We start from the raw sequence: 27,476 nt of genomic DNA, 5'->3' as shown, positions 1-27,476 counted from the left end.
CTTCTAAATCCTAGAGTTCTCCAATTTGTATTTTCTTTAACTCTGTGACCTAACCCTTGTCCATGACCCAGTTATTCTTAGGTCAAATGGGTTTGATTTTGCCTGACCCATAGAGATATTTCAGGAAAACGAGTCATTATCCTGCACTAAGCCTTAAGGAAAAGATTATGTGTAAATGTAACATTTTCATATCATAAGAATTTCTTCCCCCAAACTTATTAGTTGTATCAAGGTATGTATGTATCTGTATGGAGGTATGCTCCTTGACTTTCTGGTAGAGGTGCCTAAACTACATTTTAGTCATGCTGGTTTTGAGATTGACCATGGTAAATGGAGTCAAATGACTGTCTCACAGACCTTGATCTGGAAGCTGGCAGCTCAGGACTTTCTTTCTAAGGGTTTCTTTGCTTTCTGGGTCAAATCTCTCCATTTCTTTGGTCTCCTTTTATGACAGGATGCTGTACTTTAGCTTATGTTCAAAATGACAGAAGCTTAAGTTTAATTCAGTTCCCAGGAAAAGAAAGACTTAAGCCTCTCTAATTAATAGCCTGAAGGATTCATCTATGACTAGGGTCTGAGTTCACAAGAACTCTTTTTGACCTAGAAACCTACCAGAAACTGTTCACCAGAGGATTGGGTGGCTTGGAGTGAGGGACCCTGTGGCCATGGTCAGTCTTAACAGGTCAGTGGTAGGGCATCTCAGATTTCAGCTTCTGAGCGTGCTATTGGTTGGTGCCTGCTAGAACAGTTAATATGAATTTGGATTTGGATTTGTCCTACTGTAATGCCCTGAAGCAATCCCTTGTCGCTGGTATCTCCTTTTATTTTAGTGACTCTTCTTCTTCAACCAAATTCCCAGCTTTAGCAAGAAGAATCCAAAAGCAAAACTGCCAGAAATTGGCTCTTGGCTGTTCCTTTATGTTAAAGGAAATGCAAACTGAAACAGTGGTAGGATTGAAAACCTACTGTGCCAGGATACAGCGGTGAATGAAATGCATATATATTTTCTGTTCTTTTAATTAAATTATAACATATTATTTGTTTCAGGGGTACAGGTCTGTGATTCATCAGTCTTACACAATTCACAGCACTCACCATAGCATATACCCACCCCGCCATCCCATCTCTCCCACCCGCCTCCACTCCAGCAACCCCCAGTTTTTCCCCTGAGACCAAGAGTCTCTTAAGGTTTGTCTCCCTCTCTAGTTTCATCTTGTTTCATTTTTCCCTTCCTTCCCCTGTGATCTTCTGTCTTGTTTCTCAAATCCCTTTAAACAGTGAGATCATATGATTGTTGTCCCTCTCTGACTGACTTATTTTGCTTAGGATAATACCTCCTAATTCCATCCACGTCGTTGCAAATGGCAGGATTTCATGGGGGGGGGGTTGATGGCTGCACAGTATTCCATTGTATATATGTACCACATCTTCTTTATCCATTCATCTGTTGATGGACATTTAGGCTCTTTCCTAGTTTGGCTATTGTGGACATTGCTGCTATAAACATTGGGGTGCAGGTGCCCCTTCAGATCACCACAGTTCTATCTTTGGGGTAAATACCAAGTAGTACAATTGCAGGGTTGTAGGGTAGTTCTATTTTCAACTTTTTGAGGAACCTCCGTACTGTTTTCCAGAGTGGCTACACCATCTTGCTTTCCTATCAATAGTGTAGGAGGGTTCTCCTTTCTCTGCATCTTCACCAGCATCTGTTGTTTCCCGACTTGTTAATTTTAGCCATTCTGACTGGTGTGAGGTGGTGTCTCACTGTGGTTTTGATTTGTATTTCCCTGATGCCCAATGATGTGGAGCACTTTTTCATGTGTCTCTTGGCCATTTGGATATCTTCTTTGCAGAAATGGCTTTCATGTCTTCTGCCCATTTCTTGATTGGATTATTTTTCATTGGGTATTGAGTTTGATAAGTTCTTTATAGATTTTGGATACTAACCCTTTTCTGGTAAGTCATTTGCCAATATCTTCTTCCATTCTGTCAGTTGTCTTTTGGTTTTGTTGACTCTTTCCTTTGCTGTGCAGAAGCTTCTGATCTTGATGAAGTCCCAGTAGTTCATTTTTGCCCTCGCTGCCCTTGCCTTTGGTGATGTTTCTAGGAAGAAGTTCCTGTGACTGAGGTCAGAGAGGTTGCTGCCTGTGTTCTTCTCAAGGATTTTGATGGATTCCTGTTTCACATTGAGGTCTTTCATCCATTTTGAGTCTATTTTTGTGTGTATTACACACATATACATACACACATATCCCAAACCTGTGTGCAGTAGATGATAAGAAATACTCTAGATAAAAATAAAATGGGAGGGGCACCTGGGTGGCTCAGTGGGTTAAAGTCTCTACCTTCGCCTCAGGTCATGATCCCAGAGTCCCGGGATCGAGCCCCATGTCAGGCTCTCTGCTCAGCGGGGAGCCTGCTTCCTCCTCTCTCTCTGCCTGCTTCTCTGCCTACTTGTGATCTCCGTTTGTCAAATAAATAAATAAATAAATCTTTAAAAAATAAAATAAAATGGGAAATGGGGATAAAAGTGGTGTGGAGGATGAAGTTAGGGAGGCCTATCTTGACTCCCACTTTAGAAGGCTGGGTGTGGAGCAGTTGTTTCAGATCATTTGGAACTTCTGGGCTCCTTAACCATAGTCATACAGAGATAGGGGACATGCAAACAAAAAGAAACCTTGCCTTACCATATTAATGCTTCACCCCTGTGGAAATACATGAATGTGTATCCTGTGCTGGTGGTGGTAGCCTTGGGTCTAACTGGGAAATTTTTACTGTCCATAGTATTAAGGGACTGAAAGCCAATTCATATATGACTAGACGTCTGGCCACATATGAGTCTATGTATGTGAATCTTGGGAGACAAAATGTATCTTAGAGCTTATAACTGGAAATATTGACAAGAAACCTAGTTTCTACAATTTGGGGAAGAAAAATAACTTTTTTATTATTTTGCATTATGCCCCCCTTTTATCCCTAACTCCTGTTCCCCCTAACAATTTAAAAATTTAAATGGTAGGTGGTCAAAATTTCTGTGCACAGAGATTTTTCTTTTTCTCTAATACACACACACACATACACACACACACACACACGAGTTTCAGATCAGATTTTCTATGTACTGTTTTAATTTATTAGAAGGGAAATTTCTCTCTTGTGGCTAAATCTTTGCACCCCAAATTTTTCTAAAGTCTGCTTTTATGACTGAACTATAAATCTTTAAAAATAGAGATTTATGGTAGAAATGCCGATATCTTTGTATTATGTCAGGTCAAAACGTCTAGCTAATTGGTATGCATTTGTTCGTGCATATGTCATAAACCAGGATTATGTTTTAGCCCATGCCTTATATGTGACCACACGTGGGGCAGATAGGTGTGGTCCAGTTCAGATGTGTTAATGTTTTTCTTTTTTTATGGTAAATTGGGTAGTATGAGGCATTGGTTTGGAAAAGCATGTGGGCAAGGCAGGCATTTAGGATTTATGGACCTTTACTTAGCCAGTTTGCCCTTATCCTTCCTCTACTATATCGACCTGTATCCACTAGGGGACATAAGAGCACCTACCAGAAGACAAACAAAATGAAAGTCGGACTAGAGTAAAATTTTTAACTAGGATGATAACAAAGACTCATTTTTTTGCTTTATAATTCATAAAGATGTTATGTATTATGTTTAAATGTTAATCATCATGGGAAACTCTTTAAGGCAGGATCAGTATTTTATATTAATAATTATGGAATGAGAACTGATACACAGCTAACTAGCAAGTTTGTGCCATCTAACTACAAGCATTTGTCATTAAGCTCCAATATGGTCTACTGGAGCTGTGCTGACAATGATTCTGAATTTGCAAATTACTTTGTACAAAAAAAGAATTCTCTTTTAGGTTCAGGAGGTGAGAAATCTGGGGAGAACATCTACCATCACATTTCAAGGAACAAAAATCAGGAGTAGTCTATATTTTGTATCCCTGCCACCTGCTCCAGGGCTGTGACTCCTGAGACAGATCTGTAGTTAAAGGCATCACTGTTCCCAGCTTAATGATTCAAAAACTTAGGTTGGATTTTTATTTATTTACAGTTCTCTTTTGTTTTCAGATATAATCCATATTTAGAAAAGGGCAAAGTGATACAGTACAATAAGTTTTGACATATGTGCACCCCACATATATCAAGATGTAGAACATTTCAGTCATCCCAGAAAATTTATTCCTGTCTCTTCCCACATACCCAGATGTTTTTGCCACACATTACTTTTGTCTGTTCTAGAATTTAACATAAGTGGAATCATAACAGTGTGTAGTCCATTGCACCCAGTTCTTCCAGTTAGAGTAACATCTGTGAAATTCAACCATGTTTTCACATGTATTGGTAGTTTGTCCGTTTTGTTGCAGAGTAGTATTCCATAATGTGAACTTACCACATTTTTAATACATTCTCTTATTAATGGACACCTGAGCTATTCCTAGATTTTTTGGTTTTTGTTTTGTTTTGTTTACTATTTGTTTTGTTTTATTACTATTAATGAATAAAACTGCTATGAACATCTTATACAAGGTTTGGAGAACATACTTAAAATTTTCCCTTAGGTAAACACTTAGCAGTTGAATTGCTCCAAGTATTTTGAAGCTCTGTAATCAGGTAATAAGCATTTTGTGTTGAAGTCTTTCTTGTGTAATATTAATATAGCCACTCTAATCTTTGTAGTCCTAATTTTTAAATGGTATTTTTTTCTATCCTTTTACTTCCAGCCTTTTTGTTTTTTTATATTTACTGTGTGTCTCTCGTGGACAACATAAATTATATCTTGATTGACAATCTTTGCCTTTTAATAGAAGCATTTACTTCATTAACATTTAGTGTACTCATATGGTTGAATTAAAGTTTACAGTTTTGCTATTTGTATTTTATATGTATCTTCTGTTTTCTAGCCTTCTTCCTTTTCTGCCTCATTTTAAAAGAAAATCAATTAATTTTTAGTTTTCTATTTTAATTCTTTTACAGACTTTTCACCTGTACTTCTTGTTTTTTTTGTTTTGGTTTTTTTTTGTGGTTTGTTTCTGTTTTGTTTTTGTTTTTAGTGGTTACTGCAGTGATTATTATTTATATTCTTTTCAGAGCCTACTTAGAGTTAATATTACACTACCTTACCACCTTTCATTCTTTGTGTTATTGTTTTCGTATGTAGACATCCCAAAGTATGCTATAATTTTTGCTTTAAATGGTCATATGTCTTTAATATTAAATTAGAACATACTCAATTATATATTTATATTTACCATCTAGTATCAATTTTCCTTAGCCTAAAAAATTCCCTTTAACATCTTTTTGTAATGCTGCTCTGCTGGCTAAGGATTATTGAGATGTATTGATACTTTCACATAGGTCATGAAGGCTTTGCTTCCCCCTGACTCTATTTTATCTCTGTTGTTCAGACAGGATGATTTCTGTTGATCTCTCTTCATATTCACTGACCCTTTTTTTCTGCTCATCTCCAGTCTGCTGTTAAACCTATCGAGTAAATTTTTCATTTCAGATACTATATTCTCAGGTCTGGAATTTCCATTTGGTTATTTATTATAGTTTCCATTTATCTTCTGCTGTTTCTAATCTGTTCATTTATGACCATCTTTCCTTTACATCTTGGGGCTGCATGAAAGTTCTTGTCTGCTATTTTCAACATCTGGGTTTATCCTAGGTTGGTTTCTCTTTATTGATGATTTTCCACTCCCATTCTGTTATGGGATATATTTGCCTGCTTTTTTGTATGCCTAGTTATTTTTTAATGTATAATGGACATTGTGATATTGTTGATTACAAATTTTGTTGTGTTCTTTTAGTGTTGAATTTTATTCCGGCAATCAGTTAATTTTCTGTCAGATCAGTTTGAATCTTGTAAGGAGTGGGTTTTTGGGGGGGGGGGGTTGTAATAAATTTTAAACTTTTTAAAAACTTCATTTCTGTTTTCTGAAATGTTTCCATTCTTCTATCAGTTCTGTCTTTCATGGGTCATCTAACACACACTCCCCTAGATGTCTCTTAAACTGTCACATGTCAAAGAAGAGTAGATGCAAGATAGGGAAATCAACTTGCATTATTTGAAGTTGGCTAGACTTTTCCTGTAAAACTTTTTTGTGTCTTTAATTCTAACTGCATTTTGTATTTTCACAGTAGTAAACGACAGGAAGAGCCATGAGTGAATGATAATTTCTAAAGAAAATACTCAAAACTATTTCATGGAGAAACCACTTAGGAATAAATTTAAAATTTAATATGGAATATGCAATGTGCAGTTTCATTGCTGTAGATGCTATAGTCCACAGGCAAGGTTTCATCTGGAAGGACTTTTTAAAAATAGTTGTGAGATAATTTTAGTGCTTTGGGACAAAAAAAAAAGAAAGGAGAGCAGTTTGAATCAGCAATTCTTCAGAAGTTTGTGGTAGAGTAATAATAAAAATGTGGATTCTGACCTCAAAAAGCTGACTAGCATGAATGAGTGCTTATATTCCTTTTTTAAAAATCTCATAAATTTTAGGTAAAAATATAATGGTTCAAGCAATATTTCTTTGAATTTGAAACAGACAGTTTATACAATTCAGATAACTGGTCCAAAAATTCAGAGTTATCTAACTTTTTAAAAAATGGAGCATTTCATTTTTCTGGCATCAAGTCCTTGACAATTAGTACAGTCAGGTCTGGGGTCCTCTTGCCCCTTCTACTCACAACTGCCGGAAGGGCGGTGCATGCCATCTCAGCTTTCAGCAGATATAAACTGAGCTTCTTAAAGACATGAACTTCATATGCTTTTTCCCATTCTCTCAACACCCAACACAGCTAGCACAGTGCCTGGCTGGTACATGACAGTTGCTTAGAAAATGTTTTCGGAGTGACAAAATCAGTGTCTCTACTTGAATGCCAAAAACATTAGAATGGGGACAACATAGAAATTTGTTCATTATTTCCTCCCCTAAAGGTAGAGGAGGAAATTTGTACTTTTAGAAAGTGATTTTAACTCTTTAGTACTTTCCTAAGCAAAAAGTTGGGGGAAAATGTAGGCAAAATTCAGAATTATAGATCACACCTGTTCTTGCAGAAATTTTTCTTACAGGGATGCCTGAGTGGCTTAGTCAGTTAAGCATCTGCCTTTGGCTCAGGTCATGATCTCCACGTCCAGAGATCAAGCCCAGTGTTGGGCTCCCTGATCACTGGGGAGTCTGCTTCTCCCTCTCCCTCTGCCTGCCGCTCTACCTACTTATGCTCTCTCCCTCCCTCTCTCTCTATCTCTCTCAACTAAATAAATAAATTCTTAAAAAAATTTTTTTTTCTTATATAAGTCTGTCTGCTAGAAGAATAAAAAATATTTGAACTCCATAGGTTATCTGGGACCATTTATCTTGCAGGGCATTTTGGTAAAATAGCTCTCCTAACTAATACATTTTAATGACTTCATAATAATAGTTCACATGGTGACTGTTTCATATTTATTTGTATCAGTCCCCTTAGTATATTTTTAGATTGCACATGTACACACACACACACACGTCATACCTTTGCACATATCTTTCCATTCCCTTAGAATAAATTCTTATATGTGAAGATGTGACATTATATTATATACACATCTTGTACAGTTATTGTAAGGATTAAATTAGATAATATGAAAAGCCTTATAACAATGCCTGACAGTAAAATCTGAAGGATTTTTGATAGTAAGGTTATTGTTGGTTGTTTTTATTGTCTTGGTCTTCCCACTAGACCTTGAGTCACTTGATAAAATAACAACTGCAGTTAGAAAAATCATCAACAGTCCCAACTCAAGTGGCTTGAACAATAAGCAAATGTATTATTGAATAGTAAGGACATTTCATGACAGGGAGGTCAGAGGAGGGGTGAGTTCAGAACTGGCTAATACAAAATCTCAAGAGTATTACAAAGAAATAAATTGTGGTCATGTGTGCCACCTGCCATCTTCAGTGAGTCAGCTTTGTCCTCAGGCCTGGCCAGGTCACAGATACAGTGCTTACCCTGGCTTCAGTAGTCATATTTGAATGAGAAAAAGAAAAGATCCAGCTCTTCACAGGGGTCTATATTTAGGTTACTCTTTTAACCTCTCAGTAAGGAAGGCTTTTTTCTAAAGTCCCTAGCAGATTTACCCTTGTATTTCATTTGCCATCATTGAGTTCATGGAATGGGACCACCATGATTGGCTTAGACCATTATTTTTCATACCTTTTGATCATGATACACAGTAGGAAATACATTTTATACTAAGACAACCATCACCCATATATTTGTGTATTTGTATATGTCCTTCATAATTAAACATAATTCAAAATAAAGACTTCTCAAAATAATACCCATATACATGACAAAGTTAAATACTATTTTATTTATAATTAAATGTATTTTTAACATTCAAATACAAAAAAAATAGATTTAATTAGATTAAAAAATTAGTTTTAACCTGTATAGTTACAGGTTTCATGAATTTGTTCCAGTCTAGAATACATGAAGACTATGAGCATTTATGATACACTGTTGAGCCTATTCTTTTAAATTTTGATTGAGTCAAAATTAAAAATACTTTTTCACATGAGTAGGTCACTGTGAGTGGTAAAATAATTTTAGTAACAACTCATACAGACAAGACTCCTGAGTGAATTTTATATTCAAGGAGATAGGATATACAGGGCCAGCATACCAGGGCTTGGGATTATTAAGAACCATATTGGAAGCTTCCCAGCACAGAATATAGAAAGAGAAGACAACTAAGTGCAGTGTGTGGTCCTGGGTTGAATTTTGGATGGGGAGGAAAAAATGCTGTAGAGTAGAATTGGGACAATTGGTAAAATTTGAATACGGGCTATACATTACATAATATTACATTGATGACAACTTCTCTGCATAAATTTTTATTATTCTACAGTGGTATGGAAGACAATGTCTTTGTCTTTGGAAACATACACTGAAGTATTTACTTGAAAGAAAGCTAAGAAAATTCCCTGCAAACCTTTTTTTGAATTTGAGATTACTTCAATTTTAAGTTTAAAAATGCCAAAAGAAAGTGTTTTTCACCGGGAAAAAAAATATTTAGAGTAGTTCTTTTGTAGTGGTTCTTGAGTTCACTTATACTGAATGCATCACATGTATATCGTGGTATTTAACTCTTCTAATATAGTATAGGATTTTTGTTTGCTAGTGTTTTTTTGAGGATATTTGTACGTATCTTCACAAGGAATATTTGTTTGTCTATAGTTTTCTTTCCTGATGTTGTCTTTGTTTGGCTTTAACCTCAGGGTAATGTTGGCCTCAATAAACGAGTTAGGAAGGGTCACCTTCTCTTATATTTTCTGGAAGAATTTGAGAAGATTGGTGTTAGTTCTTTTTAAATGTGTGGTAGAATTCATCAAGCTATCTGGTCCTAGACTCTTCTTTGTTGGGAGATTTTTGGTTATTGTTGAATCTCTTGTTAGACGTCTGTTCAGATTTTATATCTTCTTGAGCCCATTTTTGGCAGTTACTCTGTTTCTAAGAATTGTCCATTTTTATTCCTTTGCAGTTTGTATTGAACAAGAATGCATTTTTACATTGTATAAATACATATGATTCAGTTTTATTGAAGTTATATTTGAACTATACAATATAAATGTCCTAAAACTGCCTTCTCTTGCTTCAAATATCTGACCTAAAATGCGGTTATCATGTTGATATTTTGAGCATTCCAGTTGCTTCACATCCTTACCAATACTTGGTATTTTCTGTCTTTTGCATTTTAGCCATTTTGGTAGGAATGCTTCAAATGTTTTTGTTTGATTTTTAATTTTGCAGTTTTTATACTGTCTTCTACAAGAACATTATTATCAACAGTACATCTGGGGTTGAACATATTTATTGTTTTTTGTATTTGTAAATCATTTTTAAATTAATTTTATTTTAAAGTCTTACAGTTATTTTTTTTATTTAAAATTATTTGCCTTAAGTCAAACTGAATAGAGTTAGCACTTTCTCTCCTTTTTGTCACTGTTAACACTTCCAAATCTGGTAAGGAGCTTGCTTCATTATTCTTCAAAGTCTACAATGATTTTTTTTTTTAACATTTATTTATTTATTAGAGAGAGAGCAGGATGGGAGGGACAGAGGGAGAGGGAGAGAGAGACTATAAAGCAGACTCTTCCCTAAGTGCAGAGCCCATACGAGGTTTGATCTCTTGATCCTGAGATCATGACCTGACTCAAAATCAAGAGTCAGACACTCAACTAAGTGAGCCACTCAGGTGCCCTGAAGTTTATAATGATTCTTAAGGTCAACTTATGCTAATGTTACAATCAATAACATCCTTTCTGAAAAAGACACAAAGTTTGTAACTTAAGTTGGTTGTAAGAATGAGAGCTTTGCCATTGATGATAAACTTCTCGTACTTTTTTTTTTTTTGATGCTTTGCTTCATATATCGGTGAAGTTACTCTTTAACCTCTCCATCAGTCAGTGACCATCGTTTATCAGAAGATCCAATAAGATTTCCATGAACAAAACACATGCTCCTGGCCAATTTGTGTATTCCTCTCACATGATACTGTCAGTTGGCTGTGTTATTTATTGCACTGTTGATTCCATGTTGAGAATATGTGCAACATACTTGATGTGGTCTATTTCTTTTGTGACTTTTTTATGCTGGTGGCAAGCCACTGTATTAACTTTATGACCCTCTAATTGGTCAGAACTCTCAGTTTGAAAACCACTGATTTTACTGTTACTATTATCTGCTAGAGTGGGGCCAGCCTTCTAAAATCCTATGGCCTTCCACAGGTGGGGTAGATACATGAAACACAGTCAGGTTTCTGTTGGAAGGAGGAAAAGAGGGCTGGAGGCTAGAGGTAGGACAGGCAATCAAGACTGTCCAGCTACAGGACTACTACTCACTACTTACTTAACTGTCCCAAGCATCTGGTGTGATTTGACATATGTGAAGTTATTTGTCTTCATTCTAATGGCTCCCAACTATTACTTTTAGTTTTTCCTATTTGTTCATAGTTCTGTCTCTTTCCTCAGGTATTTTTCTTGTCTTTCTCATTGTGTTTGCTACTTCGTTGTCTACCATCTCCTTCCCTCTAATTTTTAAAAGCACCCTTTTCATTTTGCTGCTTCTCATCTGCTTACACCAAAAAAAGACTGTCCAGCTTCTTAAATGTTGTGGCTCAAAAGAAATCAGGCTCTCGGGGCATCTGGATGACACAGGTGGTTGAGTAACCAACTTTTAGTTTTGGCCCAAGTCTCATCTCAGGGTGTGAGATCAGACCCCATGTCAGGCTCCATGCTCAGTGCAGTCTGCTTGGGTTTCTCTCTACCACCACCCCACTGACCCTGCCAATAGTAAAATCTTTTCAAGAGAAAGTAATCAGATTCTCAGCAAGGTCTTGGGTTTTTCTTTATGATCCTTTTCATGATTATGTTTGCTTTTTAGGATTTTTTAAATTATGTCTTTGGTTTTTACCTGTGGCCTAGACAACCAACCAAGTTATCTCTGAAATACAAAAATGCTTCTGAACCCTTCAGTCTTTCGGAAGCAAACATTTACTCTTATTAAAAGAAAATAACAAGAAGGTGGTTGGGTTATGGACATTGGAGAGGGTATGTGATATGGTGAGTGCTGTGAAGTGTGTAAGCCTACCAATTCACAGACCTGTACCCCTGGGGAAAATAATACATTATATGTTAATAAAAATAATTAATTTTTTAAAAGGTAATAACATAATCATAACACCTAGGGACCCTATTTTCTTTATGGCCTTCCTGGGAGTTTAAGGTTATCAAATTTAACCTTGTTTTCTTGAGACAAATGGAGACAGATGCTGACCCACGGTTTCACTTCTGGGTTCACAACAACTAGATAGTTGTAGTTTCACAGCAACTAGAAAACCTTTAATTTTAGAATTATGAATAAATAACACTAAGTATATTTTGAAGTACTTCTCAGCCAATAAATATTTACTTTCAAACACTATATTTTATAAATTCTAAGATGCACATTTTCCTACATTTTTAACATCTCTGAAATCAGGATACTTCTTAACAATTAATGGTATCTTAGAGTTGCTGTTGACCCTATGGCAAATCATGGTGTAGTTTCTGTGTGGACTTGATTGTTAATCTTGGAGTCATGACTGAACTGCAAACCCTTCACTGTTTTAGTCAACAAACTGTTGAACAATAAAATATTTAAGGACCTTTAAAGAGAGAATAGTTTTGTTGTTGTCCAAAATCTCTTCTGTTCATACTTTCTGTTAAGATTAAGATAGAACCACTATCAAAGTTTATAGAATGAGCATCGGAAGCTTTAAAGAAAATCTCAGAGACTATAGAATATTACTCTTTCAGGAAGTGCTATGTTGCCTAGGACCTTAAGAACATTAAGGACAAAACTGAATGAAAAAACTTGGACATTGAAGACTCTGAGTAAAAAAAGTAGACCAGAAGAGTGAATGCTGAATTTGAAGAAGTTTTAGGAATACCTTAACCAGTTTAGATTGTTTATAATTTCCTTTTTATCTCTGCATGATAGATGATTTAAGAACTTTCTAAGGAAGTCTAAAAGAATTCTTTCAATATTTAAAAATTAGAATTTCAAGTAATAAAGCATTGTGTCATGATTTAATATCAGGGGCACATAAAACAGTGCATCTTGTAAGTAATAGTATCTTTGTTTTTTTTTTTAAAGATTTTATTTATTTATTTGACAGAAAGAGATCACAAGTAGGCAGAGAGGCTGGCAGAGAGAGAGGAGGAAGCAGGCTCCCTGCTGAGCAGAGAGCCTGATGCAGGACTCGATCCCAGGACCCTGAGATCATGACCTGAGCCGAAGGCAGCAGCTTAACCCACTGAGCCACCCAGGCGCCCAGTAATAGTATCTTTAATGTGATGAAACATTTGGTTTACTGTCAGACTTATTGTATAGTGGTGTATTGCTTCCTACTATAATTTACTCTATCTCCCCTTAAGAAGAACTAAGGGATAATATACACATGTAAGTGAAGATAACACTGCCAGGCACTGTGTGAAACTTGGAGACCAGTATGTCTCAAAGTGTGCTCCTGGAACCAGCAGCACCTGAGAGGTCATTAGAATGCAAATTCTCAGCCTTTCCCATTCTTCGCCGCCCATGCCCACACACACTGGACCTACTGAGTCTGAAATTCTGGATATGGGGCCTGGCAGCCTGTGTTTTAAACCCTACAGGTGATTCTGAGGGCAAACTAAGGTTTGAGAACCACTGCTCTGGTAGAGTTCTATTACTGGTGCTGTTGTATTGAAGTTAGGTGTGTGAGTGATTTAGAGAGTAAGAAAACAGATTGCTTAAGTTCAGCTCAAGTACATACTAACTATACGTTTAAGAATAAATGAAAAAATTTACCATGCTGTGTCTCAGCCAGGTACCAGTAATATAGGTATGTAATGAAATAGTCCGAAAACTACATGTCCTTCATTCTGGGTTGACATTTGATCTTTATCTTTTTAGCACGATGTATCTCAGACTTTACTCAAGGCAACACTGGATAGTGTTGTAGAAGAATGTGTCAGCTTTGTGGGAGTGGATATTAACATCTGTTCAGAAGTTTTGTTAAGGTGAGACAAGGGCTCTGTCGCTGAAGATGATAGAACCTTATGTTTAACTGACTGTTCATTTCAAATTTAGCTAAAATAAGGAGACACGTGTGTAAAGTTGTCAAGTACAAAAAATCTTTGAGTTCATACCTTGCTTGAGCTAATCAGTTTGAGGGGAAGACATCATTTAAGAAAAGAATTGTAACAATTCACATTATCATTTTTAATACTACAAATCTAAAGTGAAGAACATATGGTAACCATTGAGTGCATTAGTGTTGCTAATAGAATTTAAATAAGGTTAACATGGAAAAGAGCTGTTTCCCACCACATGAGAGTAGGTTTTTTTCACTAGTTCAGTCTCATGCACACTTCTGTCAAAGCTGGCAGAAACCGAAAGATAAATTCTGAGGGTTCAAGGTATAGTTAACCATATTTTTACCTTGATTCGGCAAGTCACATATCAAAATCCTTATCATACTATAATCACGTCTTATATACTCTGTCCTGTTTTACTGTGGTTATAGAAGAGCTGCTTTCTTCATTCATAAGGTTTGCACTTATTACACAAGTCTGCTGAGGCAGCATGAAATTCTGGAACTATGTAAAAGATCTGGACTCTTAAGCTTTGAGACTAGTATAGCAAAAAATACCCCTTACATTTTTAAAAAATTTTATTTATTTATTTGACAGACAGACTTGACAAGTAGGCAGAGAGGCAGGCAGAGAGAGAGGAGGAGGAAGCAGGCTCCCTGCTGAGCAGAGCCCGATTTTTGGGGGGGGGGGGGCTGGATCCCAGGACCCTGAGATCATGACCTGAGCCAAAGGCAGAGGCTTTAACCCACTGAGCCACCCAGGCGCCCCTACCTTTTACATTTTAAGGTGTTGCTTTTCTACCACAGCTACCAACATTCCATAATTTCATGTATGGAATTCAATAATAGAATTAAAAATCTCCTAAATTGTAGTTTTTTTAATTGACATCAAGCAACTTCCTAATAATACAGTTTTTATATTTTTATACTAACCATGATCTTCATGGAGAAGTACTTTTCTGTAGTTCAGGTCTTTACGTTAATGAGAACAGGCTGATTTTAAAAAAAAAAAAAAGGATAGTAAAATGCAACTGTAGCAATTGTAACTTTTGATGCTAACTCACTTTGTAAATGAAAGAATAGGCATAATTATTACTTGATTCAGAAGTAGAAGGAATGTGAATAGTATAGAACTGTCAGGAGCAGTTCTTTTTTTGTACCATTGTTAACTAGTATACCAGCATCTTTATGACAGCTACTGTTTTATCATTATTCTGCACTCTCTTGTCCTTGTCTCCCTTGGACAACTCTGTCCCCCTTTGTCTCTATTATTTAACTCCCTTTTGGTTAGCAACTTAGAGCCATATGACAGTATGTAATTGCAATTGTTTTTGTAATGCAGATATTTTATATCATTGGCTTTTCAGGTGAGGTCTTTTCTTTGAATACTATTGGAACTGTTGTGTCTGCCACATTACTCGTTTTATTTATTTTTTCTAGGCACATTGCAGGACTCAATGCCAACCGAGCCAAAAATATTATTGAATGGCGAGAGAAAAATGGGCCCTTCGTCAATCGAGAACAGCTGAAGAAAGTGAAAGGTCTGGGTCCAAAATCTTTCCAACAGTGTGCTGGCTTCATCAGAATCAACCAGGATTATATTCGAACATTTTGCAGGTGATTAGTAAACTGTCTGCTTTGGATTCTGTTATCAACCTCCTCTCTTACTGTTGCCCCTCCTGCTCACTGTCCTCAATCCTAGGTGTCCGCCTGTTCATTCCTTCCTTCAACATGTGTTGATTCTCTGATCTTTGTTAGGCACTGGGAATCCAGCAGTGAACAAATCAACAAATTCCCTGCTCCCATGAAGTTAAATTTTAGTATGTGAGACCAACAATAAATAAACTAGTAAAATAAATAGTTGCAGATGTAGTAAATTATACAAATTAAAACAGAAAGATGTGACACTGTCTTGGGGAACAGTATGAGTTTATTACGCTTTACATAAGTTATTCACTGAAAAGTTATTTGAGCCAAATTTTGAATGACATGAAGGAGCTCGGCACAGAGGGGATGGAAGGAAAGCATCGTAGGCAGAGTGTACAGTACAAGTGCAGGGTCCCAATCATGACCAAATGTGGTGTATTCAGGAATTGAAACTGTGTGACTGGAGCATCCCACGTGGGAAGGATTTGTGCAAGATGAGAGGACTTCGCAGTGGCTGCTTTGTATTGACAGCTGTTTCCCTAAGTGTAGTTGGGCCTCCTCAATCCCTCCTCCCTGAAAACTGACCAAAGGATAATTATCACTTGTGTAGATTAAGAACTGAGTTCTTGCTCTCATTTCTAATCCTGGTAGCACAAAACCAAAGAACTTGGGTAAACTTCTTAGCATTTAACATCATGAAAGAGTAGTGTGGGTTTTTGTTTGTTTGTTTGTTTGTTTATGATTTATTTACTTATGTGAGAGAGAGAGAGTGAGAAGAGGGAAGGACAGAGGGGGAGAGAGAGAATGAGAGGGGGAGAGAGAGAGAGAATCTCAAGCAGACTCCTCTCTGAGTGCAGAGCCTGATGCAGAGCTCAGTCCCAGGACCCCAAGATCATGACCTAAGCCAAAATCAGGAGTTGGCTGCTTAACTGACTTGAGCCACTCAAGCATCTAGAAAGAATAGTTTTTTTGTATTTGCTTTGGGACTGTTTCATTCATATTATTTTTTTTTACAAAATTATAATAAAGGTAATAAGAAAAAATAATATTTATTGTGCAAAAGACTAATAAGAGAAAACCAGCCCTGCTGGATGACAATAATAATATAAAATTACCATTTAGTTTTGATGTAGAAATGGAAGAAAATAGAGTCTGAAATTCATCAAAACATAGACAGAATTTAGTTTATGATAATGGAAAAGTTTCAAACAGTGAGGAAAATTAGCTATCCAGCAAGTAACCTTATGGCACCTGGCAGGAATTTGATATGCGTAGGGGAAGCTCTACTTCTGCTTCATATCTTATACCTAAATAAAACCCCAATGAATTATAGACTTAAATGGAAGACGTGAAACTATAAAAGTACCAGAAGAAAACATGGATAAATTTTGCAGAACATTGGAGCGGAGAAGGCCTTTACTAAGTAGACAACAAAACCTGGATGCCAGAAATGAAAAACAATTGAGGATAAAATAATTCCATGTTTCTTAGTTTATGTTTTTTGACTACTTGATTAGAAAATTGACACAGTATAAAAAAGAATAAAATAAAAAGTAAAGGGCACCTCAACCTCTCACTCCAAATAGTTTCTTACATATTGCTTTCTGAAAGTAAATTTACACTTAGATCAACTTGGATGTTTATTATTTAAAAATGCATACAGAAGGGATTGTGCTATCCAACTATTGGGAACTTACTTTATTTGTTTCAGTATTATATCTCAGATTTCTTTCCACATATTACATATAGGTATATGTCATTATATATAGTGTTTGCATAATAATTATTTTATGGATGGACCTTAACCTAGTGTAATCAGTGCCCTATTGATGAACATTTGGGTTCTTTTTAAAGCCTTATGTTTTTTCAACTGATAACGAAGTACTTGAAAATTCATGACTGTTACATCTTCTTGATAGATCATACCTTTACTCAGAATGGACTACTGTTATCTCATTGAGTGTTTTTTGCTTTGAAATCTGTTTTGTTTTTAAGCAGTGTTGCTACATTTGCCTTTTCAATATGCTTGGTATTTTTTTAATTTTCCAACTTTCTATGACATTTGATTTTTTATATGACTGTTATAGACAAGTAGATTTCATGGTTTTGTTCAATTTTATATTTGTGCCTTCACATTTATTACATTTATTGATAGGTTTTAGACTTAATCTTTTATCTATTATATATTTAATCATCATCATGCTTTCTGATTTCCTTTTATGCTGTTTGTTACATTTCTCCGCTAACAAGTTTTCCCACCTCATTTTTATCTCTCCTTTGTGATTTCAAGTTGTATGTCTTTTTCTGGTGATTATCCTTAAGTGTCATTTAGAGTGGCCTCTGTAGTTAATAGCTGTCTCTGTCCTGGAGAAGATCAGCACCGTAGGCCTTGCCCCAGCCTTCTGCCCTTCAACTCTATCCATGAGGAGATGACCTGGGATTTTAATTTTAGTTTCAGACTGTCCTTTATATATATTTCCATAATTCATGAGTAGGTAATAAGTTTTTATCATTTCCAGGCTCATCACTGTTTCTTTTAGCCCACATTATCACTTTCCTTGAATTTGTTTTTGCTGGAGTATATCCTTAAGAAATTCTTTTCAGAGAGTGTATATTATATGGGTTGTACTTTAGTCCTACATGTCTGAAAATGATTTTAATTTGCCCCTCCTATTTGAATGCTAGTTTGGTGAGGTGTATGATTCTAGATTCAAAATCATTTTCTCTCAGAACATTTAAGATACCTGCTCACTGTGTTCTGGCATCTATGTTTAACAATGAGAAATCTTATGCCAGTCTGATTCTAGTTCTTTTTGAGGTAATCTGTTTTATATTTTTCTCTTAATTCTTAAATCATATTCTAATGTTGTCCTGCAGTGTGTCTAACCTTAGTCTTTTTCCATTCATCCTATTTTGTACTCAGTAGGTTCTTTTAATTTAAGAACTTGTAATTCTCTTCAGTTCTGGGAAATCGTCTTCTCTTTCTCCTTCTCCTTTTTCTTTTTATTTAATTTACTTCCCCTCATTTTTCTCTCTTCTCTCCTAGAATGCCAGTTATACCAGCTGAATCATTTAGGAATGTTTTTGGCTTTAAGTAACAAGAAACACTATTAACAGTGTTTAAATAAATACATGATAATTTCTATGGGGCGAATGATCAGAATGTGGGTGCTGTTTGTGTATAGTTGTATGGCAGAGAAATAAGCACATTTTAAAGACTTCTTTTCTTCCCAACCTTCCCTCCCTTCCCACTCCTTGCCTCTTTACATGGTTACAGTAGTCAGCAAGCTGAATCTGCTGGTCAAGTTCACGGAGTTGCTGTGACATCTTCAGCAGGTGTTGAGGTCACAGATGAGAAACAGGGCAAGAAGAAGTGCAAAACTGCAGTAAATGTTGTGCTGAAGCCAAATCCTTTGGACCAAACTTGTATTCACCCGGAATCATATGACATAGCGATGAGGTAAGTCTGAGGCCACGTGAGAATTCTCCATGCCCAGAGTGAGTTCCCTACAGCAAATGGCCTTTGTTTTGGCACAATGGAAACTTAAAAAATATGACCATGTTTAACATGACAACATTTTTCAGAAGTTCCGCATTGCTGAGTTATGTGGCACATTATTTTATTTCAGTGAGGAATGAAACCATTATTCCTGGAGCACTGTCAAGCTAATAAACCCTGGTATTAATGGTGAAGTGTGTGTAATGGAAATTGCATGGCACTCTCCTCTGTTTGTTTTGGAAATTAACGAGACACAAATGACTAGCACCTGGCTTAAAGCTTGTGCTTATCTAAAGATAAAGCCCTTTTGAAAGTAAACAGCCGACTCTCAGATTTCTTAAGAAATATTGCTTTGCACAGTTATTAGAGTTTAAAAAATGATGTACTTTTAATGAGCATACATTACACAAAATGACATGGGGGAGGTTTTTTGAGTACAAGGAAACATTTAATGTAAGGCATTAAAAAAATTTAATACCACATTTAATTAAAAACTTTTTGATTAGTTCAAAAACAGTATCTTGCTACATCACTAAATATTTTAAGACTTTTAGTGAGTTAAATGACAGTGGGTTTAAAAATAGTGAATATTTTAACTTCCCCTGTGCCTCAGCCCAGACGATTCCTGCCCCAGCCTCCTACAGCTAACCGTGTGTTCTAATTTTTTATGCCAAAAGCAGTTTGCCTCTTCTAGGACTTCATATGAATGATACCATACAGTTGTACTCTTGCGTAAGACTTCTTTTAGCATAAAGTGTAGAGATTTTTATCCATATTGTAACAAGTATAAGTAGCTTGTTTCTTTTTATTGGCTAATATTTCATTGCATGAATATACCACAATTGATTCTCCTTAGTGAACTACCTTTATACTCTTTCCAATTTTTGCCTTTTATGAGTAAAGCTGCTATGAACATTCTTGTACGGTTTTTGTTGTTGACATTTGCTTTCATTTTTCTTGGAAAAATACTTAGGAGAAGATTTGCTGGGTCATAAGGTAGGTGAATGTTTTAGTTTTCTTAGAAATTTCTAGACTTCATTCCAATATAGTGGTACTATTTTACACCAACAATATATTGTTCACCAACAATATACAAGTTCTGGTTACTTCACATCTTCACCATTATTTGATGTTAGTCTTTTTAACTTTAGCCATTCTTGTGTATATGTGGTAGTATCTCTCTGTGGCTTTAATTTGCATTTCTGTAGTGACACTGAGCACTTTCTCATGGACTTATTGGCCATTGATATACCTTCTGTTATGAATTCTGTTCATATCATTTAGCCATTGAGCTGTTTACCTTTTTATTATTGGGTTGTGGGCATTTTTTTTTTAATGTATTCTGGGTACTAGTTTTTTGTCAGTGTATGTTTCACAAATATTTTGTCCCAAGTTGTTCTTTACTTCTTTATTTTCTCATTTGGTGTCTTTTCAGGAGCAGAAGTTTTGAATTTTGACAGTGTCTACTTTATCAGTATTTTCCTTTTATAATTATTGTTTTCCCTGTGCTAAGAAACTTTTGCCTACCTCGAATCGTGAATATATTTCTCAGTGTTTTTTCCCAAAAGCTTGATGCTATCAGCTTTTACAAAGGTCTGTGTTACATGTGAGGCTACATTTCATGTATGATTCGAAGTAGGGGTCAAAGTTCATTTTCTTTTTCCATTATGAACATTTACTTATTTTGGCACCGTGTTAAAAAACAAAACAACTTTTTTTTTTTTTCTCCATCCATTGCTCTGGAGACATTTGAAAATCAAGGGACTATATGTGGGTCCATTTCTGGCTCTGTTTCATCCGTTTATCAATTTCATACTGTCTTGATTATTGTAACCTTACACTAAGTTTTGAAATAGTATAAGTCCTCCAACTCTGTTTTTTTTTTAAATATTGCTCTATTCTAGATGATTTGCATTTTCCTATGCATTTTAGAGCTTATCAATTTTCATTAAAAAACAAAACCTGGTGGAGTTATGATTGGGATTACATTGAGTCTGTAAGTGATTGTAGAAGCAGCAGATGTCTTCATAATATCTACTGAGTCTTTTGATCATGAACTTCTATCTTTTCGCTTATTTTAGTCCTTCATTTTTCTCAGAAGTATTTCAGAATCTCCACTGTATGGGCTTGTATGTCTCTTATTAAATGTATTTTATATTTTTCAGCACTATTATAAATGGAATTTTTAAAAATTTGTTTCTAATATATAAAAATACAATTTATTTTGCATAGTAACCTTGTATCTTGCAGCCTTGCTAAGTTCACTAACTAGTTCTAGTGTTTGTAGATTCTTTAAGTCTTCCTGTATAAACAAGTTATCAGCAAATAGATGAAAGCTTTACTTCTTCTTTTTTTAATCTTAATGCTTTTTATGTCTTTTTCTCACTCATTGCAATGTCTAGGACCTTTTTTTTTTTTTTTAAAGATTTTATTTATTTATTTGACAGAGAGAAATCACAAGTAGATGGAGAGGCAGGCAGAGAGAGAGAGGGAAGCAGGCTCCCTGCTGAGCAGAGAGCCCGATGCGGGACTCGATCCCAGGATCCCAAGATCATGACCTGAGCCGAAGGCAGCAGCTTAACCCGCTGAACCACCCAGGCGCCCCTGTCTAGGACCTTTAGTACTGTTTTGAAGAGTGGTGAAAGTGGGCATCCTTGTCCTCTTCTCAGTCTTAGCACATGGTTCTCATTTTTTTAATATAAAAAAATTACGGTCTCGTATTATAGTAATTATGTTTTTAGTGTTAGTTATTTAAGAAGATGAATATGTGCTGCACATGTAAGAGATTTTACACACTTCTTAAAAAAACTGACATCTCCTTGGGTACTAAATCAGCATTTTGTTACATGCAAATCAGTGTCCTTTTCTTCAATGTCTTTTTTAGTGTACATTTTGTTTGCTTTCATGATATGATTCTAATATAGTTCATAAATTTTTCAACTTACTCTCTAATGTAGGCACAAATTTTTTATTTCTGCATATCTCTTTTTAAAAAGCTGAGTAATACGCCATCACATGATTGAACTGTAATTTATTAATAGCAGTACTAGTAGTGGTTCCTTATGGTGGATTCCTAGAAGAGGAGTTACTCTGCCAAGGGGTTTGAGAGTTTTTGTGGCTCTTGATTTACATTGTGAAGTAAAATACTAATTCATAACTACCCCCAGCTGTGTTGGAGCTTGAGCGATCTTTAATTTCTCCTGTTAAGCAGGACTTTTCTGCCCATTTTTACATAGGCCACTTTCTGTGTTTGGGGCATAAAAGCCCTACTAATAACTTCACCCTTCTCTGTGCTTTTCTTTTGGAGCAGCCTTGTCTCTTAGAAAGAGGGTGCTTACAGACGATTTCATGGGAAATTTTGTCTATATGAAGTTCAACTCCCAACCTTTAAATCTGGCAACAGAATAGTAGTTTATCTAATTAAACATACCATCCCCATTATCTACCTTGGAGCTGTGATAGTCATTTCTGGCTTTTAAGCATACTCAGTATGGGCATCATCAACATCACTCAAGATAGGTAGTTCATACTTTCATACAGTCTTACACAAGTGTCTTCCTGGGGAAGTAAAGCTCATTAAGGTTATGATTAGGTCATCATTAGTCTGACCTCAGTTCTGTAAAAGGAAGTCCGATTACAGTTAAGTTCACTTTTTTTTTTTTTTTAAAGATTTTATTTATTTTTTTGACAGAGAGAAATCACAAGTAGATGGAGAGGCAGGCAGAGAGAGAGAGAGAAGCAGGCTCCCTGCTGAGCAGAGAGCCCGATGCGGGACTCGATCCCAGGACCCTGAGATCATGACCTGAGCCGAAGGCAGTGGCTTAACCCACTGAGCCACCCAGGTGCCCCAAGTTTACTTTTAATTACATCAGAAAACCAGTAAGAATGTAATGGTTTTCATGCTCCCCTACCATAATGTCACTCTCAGAAATACACCAAGATGTGAAGCCATTAAGTCTTTATACTTTTGTATTTATGGTATTCTCCCTCACATACTATTTTAGAAAATTGAAGGCATATTTTTTAACCTGAGTTAGTTATTTAGTGTTCTTTAAAAAGTCTACCTTTTTAAACTATTTTTATTACTTTTTTAAAGTTTTATTTTACCAGTTTTATTTACATGTAGGGATTCTCTATTAACTATTAAAGTGCTTTGTTGTGTGAGCTGGAATTTTTTCTCACTTGTTTACCTTTTTTATCTCCTTGTAATGCTATTTTGTTTTTGAAATAGGAATATTTAGTTTTTATGAAGTACACCTAATTTTGTTTTTATGCAAATTAGTCTTCTGTTATGATAACTAATCTCTGAGGTCAACTCAGTATTTCCCATACTTCTTTCATATTCTTTATGGTTTTGATTTTTACTCTGTAAATTTTATAATTAATGGTTATATTTATTACTTAGAATGTATAGAACACTGTGGTAGGGCCTGAAGAATATAAAAATGAATAGAGGCACTTCATGCTCTCAAAGAATCTACCAAAGTAGGCTGAAACTATTACTTTCAAAAAACCATAATAGAAATCAGTAGTCGGTGCCCTTCATGAAACACAAATGACAGAGGCATCATTTCCCAATGGGGTTGTCAAGAAAGGGCAAGAATGACTTAAGGTGTTTGGACTGAGAAACTGAAAGGATGAACTGCCATCATCTGAGATGAGGAAGGCTATGCTTGTAGCAAGGTTTGGGGGAGAGACCTGGAGTTGAGCTGAAGGCCTGTTAGGTTTGAGCCATCAAGTAGGCCGTTGGATACATGAGGCTGGAGTTTGGAAGAGTGACTGGGCTAAGGATATAAATTGAAGAATCTTGTGCTTATGCAGGTCCTCAAAGCCATGGATGGGAAGAAGTGACCATAGGAGAAACCAAAGTTCAGTTTTTCAACTTTTCTTTTCCCTCTTCCCTCCCTTAACAGTGAGTTTCTGCTTCATCCTCCAGTGTCTCTAGTATTCATGTTATTTTTGCCATTCATAGCCAGTAATTATCTTTTACACCCTCATCCAATCTTTAGTGAACTGTATTGAATGTCCTTTTAGAATATACCCTTTTATAATATACCCACTTCTCAACTCTTGTGCATTCCTCTTAGTCTCAGTCACCATCATCTCTGCCTGGATCATGACTACTGCAATTAGTTTGACAGGTCTCCCTGCTCCTACCACTGCCCAGCCAGATAGTCTGTTCTTAGCACAACAGACAACTAGATCCTTTTAACATATAAATCAGGTGTTGTCCTCCTTCAGCATAAAACCCTGCTATCACTTCCAGTTTCACTCAGAATTGAGACCAAATCCCGATAAGAGCTTCCAATGCCCTTTTGACCTGATCTCCTGTTTTTCCCTCCCTTGTTCATTCTTCTCTAGCCATGCTGGCTTCCTTGAACATCCTGTGAACATGCCAAGCCTGCTCCCATATTAGGGTCTTTACACTGTCTGGTCCCCCTTCCTGGAACACTTTCCCTGCAGATATCTGCTCAGCCAGCTCCTTTACCTCCTTTACCTCCTCAGGACTGCTCAGGTGTCACCTTGTCAGCAAGGTCTACACTGCCTAACCTACTGAAATTTGCACGCCCTTACCTATAAGCCTGGTAATTCTGATCCCCGTTACTCTCTCTGCTCTTTCTCTTTTTCCCTCAGCACTTAACCATCTTTATCAAACTTTACAACCTATTTATTATAGTAAGCTGGTTGTATCTTTTCGGTCTCCCTGAGAGCAGGGATCTTTGAATGTATCCCAAGGTTGCGGAAGAGTACCTGGAACACAGCAGGCACTGAGAAGGTATATGTTTAGTGAATATATGAGTGAATAATTCTTTCAATACTGGCCTCAGTTAGTGAAAAACAGTAGTGCCATTAACCATTCATTATGAGACAAGAGAGGAAGACCAAGCCTTTCTATTCATTTGTTGTTTTTGTGCAGGGCTGGTGAGCATGATGGGATAAGAGGGAGTTACGAAGGGAGGGAGAAAAGAGGATACAAGTTTCAGTTTTAGATATATTAAGTTTGAGTTGCTAAAATGTTCATGAGAACATCTCTTGCAGGCAAAAGGAAAGGCAGACCTAGGACTAAGGAGGGAGGCCTGGTCTAAACATGTTGATATGTAGGATTGGACTTATCAGTGGGAGGCGAGAAATAAGAAGTCATGTGAGTGGATGCATTCATCCAAGGAAGCATGTATAACAAGAGGAGATGTGGCTAAGGTCAAAAACTTGAAGATACCTACATTTAGAGGGCCAGAGGAGGAAGAGACATCAGAGAAAATAGAATATGAAAACAAAAGTCATGAAAGAAGGCCAGTAAGTTGATGGTGTCAAATATGGCAGAATGGGTAAGTGGTTAAAAGATGCGTTGACAGTCAGGGGGTCATTAACTGAGAGTAATTTCAGAAGAGTGGCAGAAATAGAAGCCAATCTGTAAGAGACAAGGAAAGCAAGCAATAAGAATTAGAGGCTGATAATTCTTCTGAGAACTTTGGTAGTGAAAAGAAGGAGCCGTGTGATGGGAGTCCAGGAAGATAAAGGGTGGTTGTTGCTTTTAGCTTAGAAGAAGCACAGAATGTGGAGACCATAGCAATAATAAATACCTCTGTGGCCAAAATCAGAGGAGGAAGTAGTAGAGACATGAAAGATACTAGAGACATTCATAACATTATAAAGCTAAAAGACCTTGTTCATTTAGCTTTCACTCCTCACTCTCACCTGCTACATTTAGAGGTGAGGCAAGTAGGATGCAGAAAGACCAAAAGAATGCCAAGGTCAAGAGTCCTTAATAGCAACCTATGAGGAGCAAGGGTGGGGAGAGAAACAGAATCAAGGGATGGAGGAATAGCTTAGGGAAGTTTGGGGCAAGATGAGTAAAGATACTAAGACATCTAAGGAAGGGGCTTTTAGGGTAGCTTTGAATTTTTCAGAGAAGTAGGCAGTAATCAAGTAAAAGATTTAGAACAGAATGGCTTCAAAGGATTACTGAAGGAAAATCTATCTGTAGCAATAGTAGGTTTCTTAATCCCATGTTCCACTCAAATCTCCTGAAATATGGATTCTGTATGTTTTTTTCATTGACATTTCCTAAAAGTCTTGCATTATTTCTTACCCTCTCTCACTTAAAAATATCTGCTGGCAGCGGTGGGTACATCTCTAGGATGAATATGCTACTCCTGCCCTATACCCAGTTCCTCTCCTAAAATGAGAAGATACCAAATGTAGTCACTATCAAGTTGCTTCATTTGAAATGCACATGCCCTTATTCTGAAAAACAACAGAAGGAAATTCTTTTAATGCAATATTCAGGAAATACATCTGCAGCAGAACAGCATAAAATTCTACACACTCTATGTGAAGAATTCATTTCCTACAGATCCCTTAATAAAATAAATAGGCAAAGTTTCCTTTAATGGAGGAGGTAATGTTTTCTCCAGAGGAAAGGAAGAGTCTGATTTCAGCCATGTGATGATAGAGAATAACAGTCAAATCTAACATATTCTGATACTCATTTTTTTTTCCTCTTAGGAAGCACACATAACACAACTTATTACTTTTCTGTGCTAACATACCATCTTTAAGGGTATGATATCCTTAATCTGAAAGATTATTATGATTAAATTTAAATCCGACTCCAAACTAGTTTTTTAAATTATGACTAGTTAAAAGATCAGGCTTTGGAGTTAGTTAAGAGCTTAAGATTTAGAGTGCCATAGATCTGGTTCATATATTGGTTCTGTCAGCTGAATTATTTTAGGTAATTTACTTTATGCATCTGAGACTCAGTTTACCTTAAAATTGGGAATAATAATATACCAGCCTCAAAAGATTGCTGTAAGGTCAAGTAGATGATGTTTCTAACATGCCTGGCAATGATGAGATACTCAATGAATGTTTGTTGTTGATTATTCCCCAAACCTGACCTGAACCATATTTTCCTGTTTCTGACCCTTTAAACATCTCTTTTCCTCTTTCTACTGGTTAAAATCTTCTCAAAGACCTAGCCCAAATGTCACCTCCTGCATGAAATCTTACAAAGATACCCCATCTGGAAATGAGTTCTTCTCTATACAACTTCTGTGCTTCACAAAGGCCACTTACTAATTATTGCCCTGTGTTATGGTTATTTGTAAGTTTTATCCTATTTTGGCACAAAATGAAATGTCTAGCTTAATTTCAATCTAGGTATTTTTTTCTTTAGTCTACACAGGCTGAGGTCAATGCAGTTGCGTAAGCAGAATTGTTGGTAGAACATCTAGATCGTCCTTTCTGCTGTTTCCTATCCAACAAGTTGAATAAGTACTTCAGAATCCCTTGGGGATTAAAGACATTTTCAGACCTCCCCAAACTGAATTCTACATCTTCCCAGAACATGTGTGTCCAGACTTTACGGACTAGAAAACAGATATAACATGAAAGAGGATTACTTACATTTTCTGCTATCATTTAGAAATTGTCACAATGTCCTCGTGTGAGTGGTATCATTATATAGGATGATATGGGCTATGAAGAAAATTGCTGCTATATTATCAGCAGAATGAAGTCCAGAAACAACCAGTTTAAGGGTTGCTGCTCCCCCATGCCTATGTATTCCATTTTGGTTGATCCAGAGAGTCAAAGACAAGTATGTGATTTTTCCTTTCTCTTGACTAAGGTGC

The 27,476-nt window shown here is 36.3% G+C and overlaps 1 protein-coding gene across 2 annotated transcripts in view; it reads left to right on the top strand.

Moving 5' to 3' along the window:
• SRBD1 (S1 RNA binding domain 1) overlaps nucleotides 1-27,476 on the top strand; it is a 198,326-nt gene that overhangs the window by 155,264 nt on the left and 15,586 nt on the right. The window contains exons 17-19 of one of the 2 annotated variants that reach the window (XM_044263633.1): nucleotides 13,514-13,620; nucleotides 15,135-15,311; nucleotides 18,622-18,801. In XM_044263633.1, coding sequence (XP_044119568.1) covers nucleotides 13,514-13,620; nucleotides 15,135-15,311; nucleotides 18,622-18,801 — 464 coding nt within the window. Of the gene's footprint in view, nucleotides 1-13,513; nucleotides 13,621-15,134; nucleotides 15,312-18,618; nucleotides 18,802-27,476 lie in introns of both variants that reach the window. The other variant, XM_044263632.1, reaches the window with a different exon arrangement.

Source organism: Neovison vison, chromosome 8 (genome assembly GCF_020171115.1).
Source record: "Neovison vison isolate M4711 chromosome 8, ASM_NN_V1, whole genome shotgun sequence".
NCBI classification, from domain to species: Eukaryota; Metazoa; Chordata; class Mammalia; order Carnivora; family Mustelidae; genus Neogale; species Neogale vison.
The sequence above is the reverse complement of the archived record's forward strand: the minus strand, read 5'-3'. Positions and strand labels throughout refer to the sequence as shown.